Source organism: Eumetopias jubatus, unplaced genomic scaffold (assembly GCF_037043125.1).
Source record: "Eumetopias jubatus isolate StellerSeaLion01/CBP00866 unplaced genomic scaffold, mEumJub1_p1.0 scaffold_2, whole genome shotgun sequence".
NCBI lineage: Eukaryota > Metazoa > Chordata > Mammalia > Carnivora > Otariidae > Eumetopias > Eumetopias jubatus.
Genome location: NW_028274808.1, coordinates 51719607 through 51731738, shown reverse-complemented (window position 1 = coordinate 51731738; position 12132 = coordinate 51719607). Strand labels below are relative to the sequence as shown.

Genomic DNA, 12132 nt, shown 5'->3' with positions numbered 1-12132 from the left:
CTAAAACTGCTCCTGAGCCCAATCTCATGTGCACAATTTCCACTTAAAAATAAATTACTGCTGTGCACATTCAATTTTGCGGTTCAGATAGTCAGACAGTACCTAGGTTATGATGGATAGTATGAATTGCCTACTTCTCTACCTGGGCCTGGTAGCAAGTCAGGGGTTACTTTTCCATGGAGAAGAGAAGAGGGCATAGCTTTATTCCTCGAGCCCTAGGGTCTACACTGTGAGTCTCCTACCAAGGTTTGCCAGAATTTCTACCCAACATCTTTGTTTGCCACACATACATTCAATACATTAGGGACTGCTGTTGGCAAGGTGGCTTGTATGTCAGCTTAGATCTGCTGAAGAGTCTTTTCTTGCTCTGGGTCCATCTCAAATCTGGTGGGTTATCCAGGGTTATCCATAGTTCAAATCAGCCCACCCAAACGTGATTATCTGTTGCTTCCCAAACCCAAAGAGGCCCACTAAATATTGTGTCTCTTTTATCATGATGGGTAGTCCAAGATGCAATAACTTGTCTCTCATGCTCCAGATCACCAGACACTTAGAAACTTAACCAATGTGGCAGTGCCTGAACTTTTGGGGGTAAAATCTCCCACTGTCTAGGCTGCTTGTTCCTGCCTGCTTGCCAAATCCAATTCATCTAATGCCATCAATGCAATGAATCAGTTGACGTTCTGTGAGTTGCCAGGATGATCAAGGTTTCTTTGTATGACATAAAGTAGAACTGGCACAGCCTTGAGACAGAACAGCAAAGATACAGTGAGGACCCTACTATGTGAAGGCAAACTGATTCTGATGGTCTTTACTCATAGGGATAGAGAAGAAAATATTTGCTGGGCAAATAGCTACATATGAGGTGCCAACGGCTATATTAATTGTTCCAGTAAGTATATCTGGAGGCCTTCACACAACTGGCATATTTATTAAGTGTGTAATAATCTACGTTCATTGCCCAAGACCTGTATAGGCTTAGCATCTACCAAATGGGAACAAAACAGGGATGTGTGCCCATCTCAACCTCTGAATCATTTAATTTCATATTTTAAATTCCCTCACAGATATTATTTTTTCTTTACTCAACTGGGAGTGAGGAAGCCTGGGGATCTTTATTCCATGAATCAGGGAACTGAAAGGGGGATTTTGTCACTTGTTAGGTATATGTATCCTCCTTATGTTTTAATAGGTTTTATAATTTAGGTGTGGTACGGCCAACAGAACATGAGATGACTGCCATTATAAAGAGAGTTTGTTATCCACAGAGCCCGTGAGGAAGAGGCATGCCATGCCATGGGGAGGCTACCAGGGTAAGCATCAGGGTCTGTCAGGAGGCAAAGGGAGAGGGGGGAACTGTAGGCAAGAGTCTTTATGTGGTTCCCAAGGGAAGGAAGGGGTGAAGCAGGGTAAGCAGATTTAGGATTAGCTCGTTTTAATAATCTTAGCAGGCTCTGGGGCACTAGAGCTGTCCCTAGCTGTCTGGCTCCTGGTGACCTTGGGGTGTTTAGGGCAGGTAGATAGTGGTCTGGAGTGTAAGAGCCTGATAAAGGTGAATGGGGATGTGAAGTCTGGATTGGTTTATATTTGGAAAAGTGCCTCTGGGAGGAAGACTCCTCCCAGGGAGAGGCAGAGTCACAAAGGAGGCAGGAAGCCAAGGCAAGGTGGCTCAGGAATATTATAGGGTTGTCCAGACAAGCTATGTCTAACATATGCATGCAGGGAGATGTTAAAGCATCAAGTTTACAGAAGCCAGAAACATAGTTAATACACATTAGGCATACTGGGAGTGAAGAAAGAACTTCAAATGTGTCACTCAGACCCGCTAGACCCACTGTGAGATAGGCTTGGAACAACACCCATTCGATCAGTTGGTCTTTATAAACCCCCACCCTGCCCAGGAGACCATGGTGGCAGGTGTCCCAACACATCAGTTTATAGCCAGTAAATAATAACTCCAAGGAGACCTGGGTTATTTCCACTTCTTGAGTAAAGAGTCACTTGGGTGAAAGGCCCTCAGTTTCCTCTGGGGAAGGCTTAGGGCAAGATTCAAAGTATATACGTCTTGAAATGCTACAAGGTCCTTCCTCAAAAGGACCTGGCTTCCTTGTCATTTTTTATCATGTCCGGTATGGCTGTAGAAGAAAGTTGGTCTGAGTTTAACCCAGACTCATGATGCGTCATCTGCATTTCTCTTTTGCATCATTCCGATCATTATTCAGTTCTTGGGGGATACATCTGTGCTTAGTTTTCACTGCAAGGACACAAATCCTTATGTGCCTCCTTCAAATGTCACTTCGGAAATTCCTTTGCTCTTCCTTTACCAGATCTCCGTATGTCAGAACACCCCAGCATTTAATCCTCTGAGCCCCTCTCCCCCTCTACATTCCTTCCTAGATGATCTAGTTTCACGCTTCAAATGTCATCTATATACTGGTGGTTCTTAAATTTATCTTTCTCAGATCCCTCCCAGGCTCCAGAACTGCACAGCAAACTGCCCTCCCTCACATTTCCATGAGGATGCCTGAGAAGCACTTCAAATTTTGTGTGGCCAAAATGGATTCATTCACTGATCTCTCCTCTTGTCTCCTCCCTCACAAGTAAATAACTCCACCTTCCCTCTAGTTGCTCAGCCTGTACAAAAAAAAGGAGAAATTTAAAAATCCTCCAATGGCTGTCAATGATCAAACAGAACAAACAAACAAGTTCCATTATAACACGTTCTTCGAAGGTTCTGCACGACCTGGCTCTTCCTACCTCTCAGATACCTCTCTCCAATATTCTTCGTCAATCACAGTATTCCAGCCCCCCTGGCAAGAATTTCTCAAACACTACAAATTTCTCCCTGTCATGGGCCATTTATACTTTCTGGCTCTTCGATGTGGAAAGGTTTTCCTGCAGGCAACCAAAATGGGGACGCTGAGACTGATTAGGCATATCTACTCCATGTATGTATTCTTCCTCTTAATAATAATTTTTTAATAGACGTATAGTTGACACACAATGTTACATTAGTTTCAGGTGTACCACACAGTGATTCGACAACTGTACATTCTGTTGTGCTCGCCACAAGGGTAGCTCCCATCTGACACCATACACCACTACTGACTATATTCCCCGGGCTGTACTTTCATCCCCGTGACTTAGTCTTTCCATAATTGGAAGTCTGTCCCTACCTCTCACTCCCTTTCACCCATTTGGCCATTCCTGTACCGTCGGGCAACCACTAATTTGTTTTGGGGGCCTGTTTGGTTTTATGGGCCTGTTTCTGCTTTTTGTTTCTTTATTCATTTGTTTTGTTTTTTAGATTCCACATATGAGTAAAATCACAGGGTATTTGTCTCTCTCACTCTGACTTATTTCTTCAGCCTAATACCCTCTAGGTCTGTCCATGTTGCAAATGACAAGATCTCACCATTTTTTACGGCTGCATAACTTTCCGTTGCGTGTGCAGGTGTGTGTGTGTACACATCAATCACATCCTCCTCACCATTCATCTATCAATGTACACTTAGGTTGCTTCTGTATTTTGGCCATTACAAATAATGCTGTGATAAACAAAGGGAATATATATATTTAATATATATATCTTTTTAAAAATTTATTTATTTGAGAGAGAGAGAGAGCACGAGTAGGGGGAGAGGGAGATGGAGAAGAAGACTGCCTGCTGAGCACAGAGCCCAGTGTAGGGCTCGATCCCAGGACCCTGGGATCATGACCTGAGTCGAAGGCAGACGCTTAACCAACTGAGCCACCCAGGCGCCCCTATATATATCTTTTTGAATTAGCGTTTTCATTTTCTTGGGGTAAATATCCCGTAGTGGAATTACTGGATCATATGGTATTTCTATTTTTAATTTTTCCACAGTGCCTCAGGGCACAGAGGAAATCCAAGAAGGAAAAGAAACATGTTAAATCCACGGGGAACAATGTATTTCATAACTGTCTCCTGCCCCCAAAGCTCTGCTCTCCTTCCTGATGTTTGTATTTCTCCTTTGCATCATTCAGTTAACTTCCTTCTCCACCCCCACAGGCCTTCCCTGACCAGTGTAGACCAAACCTCTCTGTAGGTAATTCCTCAGCCCCTAGACACAACTTACCCTATCCTATCCATCATCTTCACATCACCTGTCAGGACCTGTGATGATCTTATTTGTCCGTGTGATTGCGTGTTGATTGCTTATGTTCTCACCCCTTGTCTTGAATATAAAGGCTCTTTAAGGGCAGGGCTTGCACATCTGTTTTAATTAGAAGAGCACGTGATGTGGCGGCTGTAACAGGCGTGCAGCAAAGAGCTATCATCACCAAAGTTACCAGGAGCCAGAGGTGTGTACCTGTTTTCCAAAAATTTCAATCATATTTTCCATTTGGGGGAAAGTCGTTGAGAGGCTTTTATCTTACAATACTTAGAAATATCCTGCCTAAAAAGTAAAAGACAGATGAGACACGAGGCAGTTTGTATTAGACTGTAGACTTTTATTAGAACAAGCATTTCTCATAGCTGTAAGCAAAGCATTAGAATTCATAGAGCTAACTTGCATCTTTTCCCTGCCCCAGGAGGGCTGAAAAAGAGAGAAAGCCCCCTGTGCATCTAGGCTCAGTCGAGCAAAATATTGCAGTGAATGATTCATTGAGGCTATAAATGTTTGCAGATTTTAAGGCACTGGAGGGCATGCGAGGTGGGACAGGGCACAGTTCCCGTGTCCAAATGCCTTATCTTGTCTGACAATCTCCCAGCTTCCTTCCCCAGCTTCCGTGGCAGGCACCCAGGCCCAAGAAGACCGAGCACAGCGTATTCATGATCCTCAATCAGACCCCAAGCGATCCAAACAATGTCACAGTTCCACTCCCACCGGAACTCAGTAGAAGATAAACTGCATGTTATCAACCTGCCATTGCACTTCATGTAATCAGATCTCATTAAACCAGATTTTCCTGAATGCCTTCGCGCTTTGTGCACTTTAAAAAGCCACTGACCTGAGCCACAAAAGCATTGCCCAATTTGTTGAAAGCATTTTGGCTGTGACTTCAAGGGCTGACCACATGGGGAGAAATTACTTTTTAACACCCAGTGGACAGGACACTCCGGTGCCCCCGAGGCCGCAGTACCCGTCGGGGTTCTTGCTCAGGTACTGCTGGTGGTACTCCTCCGCGTAGTAGAAGGTTTGGCCCTCCCGGATGTCGGTCGTGATCAGGCCATAGCCGTGCTCCGAAAGAACCTGCGGAGAGAAAGGCGCCGTGAGGACTGGATGCTGGGCAGACAGGGTCTGAAGGATCGGGGCGTGAGGGAGGCAGACGCGGGGGGCTTGGGGTGTGCCAGTGGGTCCTTGTGGGCCCGAGCTCTGCCGCTTCCCAGCTGGGTTATTTTGGGCAAGCTTCTAGCGCCCCGTGCCTCAGGTGACTGGGGCCTGAAATCCAGTTTTCTGATTCGGTAATTTGCATTCTACCCATCACACCAGCGATGCCCCCGGAGCGGGCTGGGAGCCCTGCTTTGGGCCCTGGGGTCTGTGTGGAAGGGGCCCCAGGGCTTCCCGGGGAAAACAGCAGGGCCATGTGGCTGCCTGGCTGTCCTGGGAAGAATGGGCCTCCCTGAGGGCACTGGAGCAGGGCTGCGGGAGGAGGGGCTGGAGGGGCAGGGGCAGGATGGGACTGGCAGGGCTGCGGCCCCAGCCCAGTGCTGTCCCCTCTGCTGCCGGCTCCGAACAGGCCCCCTGCCCACTCCCAGGCTGGACCCAGGAACCCCCACGCGCTGGGGTTCTAGGGAGCTCGGGCGCTGCCTGGGGGCCTTGGACAGCACGGGGTCGTCTGGGTCTGTGCTCTGCCACTCCAGCCCCGGGAGCCTGGGGACTGAAGTCAGGGGAGGACGTGGCCTGAGGGCCTTTGTGGGCTCCTCACCGCCCTCTGTGACCTACTTTAAGGCCTGGTGTCATCTGCTGCCAGGGAAAGAAACAGACACGTAAACACAAGTGGGGGAGGAGAGCGGAGCTATTTGGGGCAGGAGACAGATTAAGAAATAGACATTGTTCCCCATGGATCTTAGCCCGTTTCCTTTCCCTTTTGGATTTCAGCTGTGCCCTAATTCTTCCTTGTTGCAGGCTGCTCGGGACATTTGGGCACAAGGCTACAGAGACCCGACCCCGGGTTTGCAGATTCGATTTGGTCCTGAAGTGCCAGGCAGAGCCCCGACTTGGGCTCGCATGAGGATCTGGCCAGTCTTTGACTGTTGGTCCATTTGAGATGGAGTCCTCCCCTCTGCAGAGCAAGGGGACTCTGGTATTAACATTCGGCATGATTCACTGCTGCCGTTTTCTCCCAGAGAACTTTCCCCTTCTTCCTGAGTCTCCACCCAGCCCTCTGAGCCAGAATGAGGCAGACTGAGGATCTAACGCCAAGCAGGCCCAGGATGGTAAGGCACAGGATCCATGCCAAGGCGGGCGGTTGGACCCCAGAGCTCGGAAGCAGCCAGTTTCCTTACAGGGGTTAGAAATGAGAACGAGGAGCCATTCTGACTTCAGTTTTGACAATTTTTTGTAAACGAGCAATTATCGAGGGCTTACCATATGCCACACTCTGTGCAAAGACTTCACAGTGTTAATTTTAGCCTCCCAACAGCCATATGAAGGAAGGACTATTATTATCATCCATATTTAAAAGCGCCCGTCAGAGATTGTGTCTTGATCCCTGACATTCTCAGCTCGCCCTGATACTGCAGAAGCTGGAAGCTTGGAAAACTACATTTCCCAGACTCTATTGCCGGCGGCAGTCCAGTTGAGATTTCACCAATGAGAGAAGCACACATGAAATTGGGCAGAAGAGAGGCCATTATTTGCAAGGTGCAGCCATGAAGATGGGCACTGTTCTCTCCAAAGAACAGACGGAGACTCTGCCAGCTCACCCTGACAATCGTGGACGGTCGGCCTCAGGCAAAGTCACCAGCAATGACTTCTAGCGATTTCGGTACCTTCTTGGGATCCTGAAAGGCAGTGGTGCTGGTCCCTGACCTTCCCTCAGACAGCCTTTCTAACGACTCTGGAAGCATCACTTCCCTTTGTAAAATCCACCCTCCTGCTTGAAACACCTTGAACACTCTCTCTCCGTGACTGAACTCCAACTAACACAGCAATGGGTTCCAGAATTGTTTTCAGGGACCAAAACCTCCGTGAGGATGAGACTCTGGAAGGGTTAACTGTCCTGGCCAGATTTAGAGTTAGAGATGGCCTCACTGTGACTGGGGAGCAGGTCAGTGCCCACGGGGTGTAGTCGGCATTTACTTAAATTACGGCTAGTGTTTGTGAAGAAACATCCACTGTAGGAAGGCTTTGGGACCCTAGGTGGCTGTGGCAGTGGACTATTCTGGTGAAGACGATAAAGCACGAGGTCTATGTGGTGTGCTGGCTGCTTCAGGCCACCCTCGAGAGCTCGTAGAAAGAACAGGATATAAGGTCATGACTTGACTTTCCTGGCCCGAGTTGAGAGAGGCAGAGAACTTCTAGGAGTGATTTAAAATAATCTGTTTCTTGTAGCTGCATTCAAATACCAAATAAAAGGGGCCCAGCTTTACCAGTGGAGTTGACACCCTCACTGGTCAGGAGCCCAGAAATCATGTGCACGTGGGATTGCCCTCAGAGAGCTCATGCAGTCACACTGTAGCAGACACCATGTATGGAGAGACGCTCCCCTCCGGTTCTTACCCGAGATATCGCATGCAGGCTGACGTGAGTCTTCCATATTCTGATGGGACCTCATATTGGACCTCGAAAGTTTCCTGGCTATGGCCACACTGCACAAGAGCTTACCCACTGTCAAGATCCTCTGCGCCTTTCTCTGTCCCTCACTCTCAGGGCCGGGACCCAGCTCCTGGGTCTGCCTGGGTCTCCAAGCACTTGCCTCATCCCCATCCAGGCTCTGTCCTCTCTGAGGGGGATCTCACACACGACTCACCCTGTTTCTCTTTCACAAGTGGCCATCCTCCTTGTATGCCCAAGGATGGCCTTCCCGAGGCCCTGGGGTTCACAGCCACTGACTCTAGAAGCTTCTTCACTGAGGCGGAGAGGCCAGTGCCAGTGAGCACTCCTGCCCAGGCTCCCTCCTCCTCTCCACACCAGCTCCCACCCCAGCAGACCAGCACCCCTTTGGGGGAGTAGTGGGAAGGTGACTGTGGGGGCCCAGGCAGTACCCGGCCTCTGCCACAAGATGGCAGACACTTCACTTTTATTTGCCAGGAAACAAGAATAAACAGTGATGAAAACCCACAGAAAACAGCTCCAGGTTGCCCTCCTGCACCTCCTGTTAAGCTGGGACATTCTGGCTCATTCTTGTTAGGGTAGGAGACACCTGCCGGAACCACGGGGCCTGGGGTCAACACGGCCCCCTCTGCTCTGGGCCGGCCAGCCTCTAGGCTGAGGCCATCCTTGAGCACAGGGCTGTGTCTGTCCTTAAGGCTCACTCTAAAACTGGGGAGGGGGGACAAAAACACATGAAAGAAACTGGATGTAAAAGCAGAGGGAGCAGGAACCTCCAAATCCTAACCAGTGTCTCGTTTTCCCCCTCCTCATATCCCTCACGTCTGCCTTCTCACACGCAAGGCTGTGGGGGCAGGTCAGTCTCCGCAGCGCCCCCAGGCCTGTCTCCTGGAGAGGGCTCACCAGACACACACGGCCGGACGCAGTGATGGGGGTCCGGGGAGCCCATCTGCTTCAGACCTGGTCGGTGCCGGCCGGCTTTGCCAGTCCTCTTTGCTCTTTCACTCTGGCCTTTCCTCTGCACTGTTTAAGCTACAGGGTTGCAGAGAACGGGACTCGGGACCAGGGCTGATTATTGCTGGTAATGGCACCTCCTTAAACCAGGCAGCGAGGCCTTCCCCAATCCCTTAGGAGAACCCACCCGCCCTTCCAAGCTGGGTTCTGCTTCACCTCCTCAGCCTCATGTCCCTCATCTTTTTCTAACTCTTTCCTTTCCTTCTCTGAGAACCGTTTTTGTGGGTCATATTAAACTTTACAGATTTCCTGAACATTCCATTCCCTTGCACACAACCTCCATGGAATGCTCTTTCTTCTCTTTCCTATCACGTGAGCTCCTACCCATCTCTCAGCACTGAGATCAAATGTCCCCACCTCTATAAAACCACTCCTGAGTCTATAAGGCAGAAGTGACTCCAGCTTCTAGGCTCCCACAGAAGGACTGTCCCTGTTAGCACTTATGACATTATACTACAATCGTCCTTTGTTTCTCTAAGCCACTCCCTCTCCCTTCTGGCAATACACGTACTAGGCCGTGTGCTCGAGAGTATGGACTGTCTTGTTCCTCTACCTCATCTCAGTGCTTCATACAAAATGAATGACTGAATGAATTTTAAAAAAACAGTTGAGTCTTGGGATCTCTTGGGGATTCTCTTCACCTTAGGGGCTTCTACTTGGGTTCCTGCTGCTGCCTCAAGCCCAAACACCTCCTTGGGGACCTGGAAAGGAACCTCAAGAGGGAGACTGGGGACCAGGGAGCTCAGGCTGTCACTCTCCTTGTCACAGACGCCTGGCCAATTCCATAGGTAGGTTTACTCTTTAGACTGTGGCAGTGCAGTGGCTGTGTCCACACAGGGGGGACCAACCATTTTGCCTAGAAGGATGACCTCAGCATCTCTGACAGCTCCTGAAAAGCCTGTTCACTCTTCTGGGGGTGGGGAGGGGGAAATGGGGGGGCATGGAGAGCAGCAGGAAGTGAGAGATGAAGACTGGGTTACAGATGTTCCCTCTGGCCCCCAAAGTCCACTTGGCCCCATGCACAAGCTGTGCAGGGGCTGGTGGTGCACCTCAGTCTTCTCCTATAGCATCGCCTACACCAGATGCCCCAATCAGTTATGGGGGTGTCATGAATCATGTGCTACTAATAATGGCTAATGTATCGATGTTTCTGAGAAACTTACTTTTCCTCCATGAATTAGGGCAGCTGGAGGGCTATCCCAATCCAAGCACCACTGCAGCTCTCTTGCCCACTACAGTGGGAGGGAAGGGAGTGTCAGGAGAGTTAAACTGGGGTGGCACATAAGCCACAACTGTGTGGTCTCTTCCACTGTCTATGACGGGGGGCCCACGCCGATGGTACCATTCCCGATGACAGAGATGATGAATCACATCACCTACAAAGTTTGCTGGTATCTTCTAAAAAGGAGGCTGTACCCATGAAAGTCTGTTGCCCATAGGAAAATCACAGCAGATAAAGAGCTGAAAGCAGCTGCAGTAAATGCTCTGGCCTGAAGCACAGAAGTCCCGGCAGCTCGAATCCCTGAGGGGCTCCCAGGCTACGGGCCCCTGCCTCCAGCACCAGGCTGATGCTCCCCAGAAGCCTGTGCTCTTCCTTCGGGCTCTACAGAGCCACCCTGTGGTATGGGGAGTGAATGCAGGTCATCAAGGACTTGCCTGGTCAAAGTGACCGCCAGGTTGGCTCAAACCTCCGCTATGGTTTCAGATCGCACATTTAGATCTTTAATCCATTTTGAGTTTCTTTTCTGTGCATAGTGTTCGAACGTGGCCCAGTTTCATAAGGGGTTAATATCCAAATATATAAAGAACGTATGCAATACCATAAAAACAAATAATGCAATTTAAAAAAGGGCAGAAGACATGAACAGACATTTCTCCAAAGAAGACATACAGATGGTCAACACACACATGAAAAGATGCTCAACACCACTTATCATTAGGGAGATTCAAGTCAAAATCACAATGAATTATCTCCTTATATTTGTCAGAATGGCTAAAATAAAAAAGACAAGAAATAACAAATGTTGAGAGGGTGTAGAGAAAAAGGAACCCTCTCGTGCACTGTTGGTGGGAATTTAAATTGGTGCAGTCACTGCAGAAAATGGTACGGAAGTTCCTCAAAAAATTAAAACCAGAAATACTATATGATCCAATAATTCCACTATTGGGTATTTACCCAAAGAAAACCAAAACACTGAAAGATATATGCATCCCTATGTTTATTGCAGCATTATTTACAATAGTCAAGATATGGAAGCAGCCCAAGTGTCCATCAATAGACGAATGGATAAGGAAGATGTGGTACACAGACACACACGCACACATGCACACACACACACACAGTGGAGTATTATGCAGCCATAAAGTAGGATGAGTTCAAACCATTTGTGAGCACATGGATGGACCTGGGAAGTATTATCCTAAGTGAAATAAGTCAGAGAAAGAGAAATATCACATGATTTCAATCATATGCGGAATTTAAGAAAAACAAGTGAATAAACAAACAAAACCCAGAATCAGACCTATAAACCCAGGGAACAAACTGATGGTTGCCAGAGGGGAGGGGGATGGGGAGGCTGGGCAAAATGGGTGAAGGTGGGTGAAAGATACAGGCTTGCAGTCATGGACTGAGTGAGGCACGGGAATAAAGGGCACAGCTAAGGAATATAGTGAATGATATTGTGATGCATTGTATGGTGGTAGATGGTAGCTACACTTGTGATCAGCACAGCAGAATGTAGAAACTTACTGAATCACTATGTCTTACGCTTGAAACTAATGTAACATTGTGCATCCACTATACTCAAATATACAAAAAAAAAAAAATTAAAACTCCACTATAATGCTGCCAGGAAGTCACTCTCTCACTGGTCAAACCCCAGGGCTCAACTAGTCTTCCCCTTCCCCAGGCTCTAGGGCTCGGTCCCCACTGCCACATGGAAAGCCAGCCCTGCATGCCCCCTCTGCTGGGTTCCTCAACCAGGACCAGCTCCAGAGGAAGGAATGATCTGGGCCTGACTCCCCTACCCCTCATTTTTCTGTCTCTTACTCTTATTGACTCCATTATAATTATCCAAAGCTTCTTGTTTGTGGCAATTTTTTTCTTGCTGATATTTTTGGAGGGAAGTGGGACCCAACTAAAATAACCTACATCTGTGTGACACCTGGATCCAGGAAATCTCTGGAAGGTCACCTAATAAAATCGATCAGTCATGCTTTTCTCACAGATTCTTACTTCACCTTTTCCTTAGATGGCCCCAGAAAGTCCCCTGTGCCTTTATTCCTACAACCTGTTCTTCCCAGAAGCAGTTTTTCTATATGTAAAATGGGCACAATACCTAGCTTGCTGCTACTAGGAGGATCCCAGAAAAGGCAC

The 12132-nt window shown here is 48.3% G+C and overlaps 1 protein-coding gene across 2 annotated transcripts in view; it reads right to left on the bottom strand.

Annotated features, from left to right (window-relative positions):
- Positions 1-4455: 4455 nt before the first annotated feature.
- MSRA (methionine sulfoxide reductase A) overlaps positions 4456-12132 on the bottom strand; it is a 440787-nt gene continuing 433110 nt past the window's right edge. For both annotated transcript variants that reach the window (XM_028114363.2, XM_028114362.2), the window contains one exon: positions 4456-5219. In XM_028114363.2, coding sequence (XP_027970164.1) covers positions 5055-5219 — 165 coding nt within the window. In that variant the 3' untranslated portion in view covers positions 4456-5054. The remainder of the gene's footprint in view (positions 5220-12132) is intronic.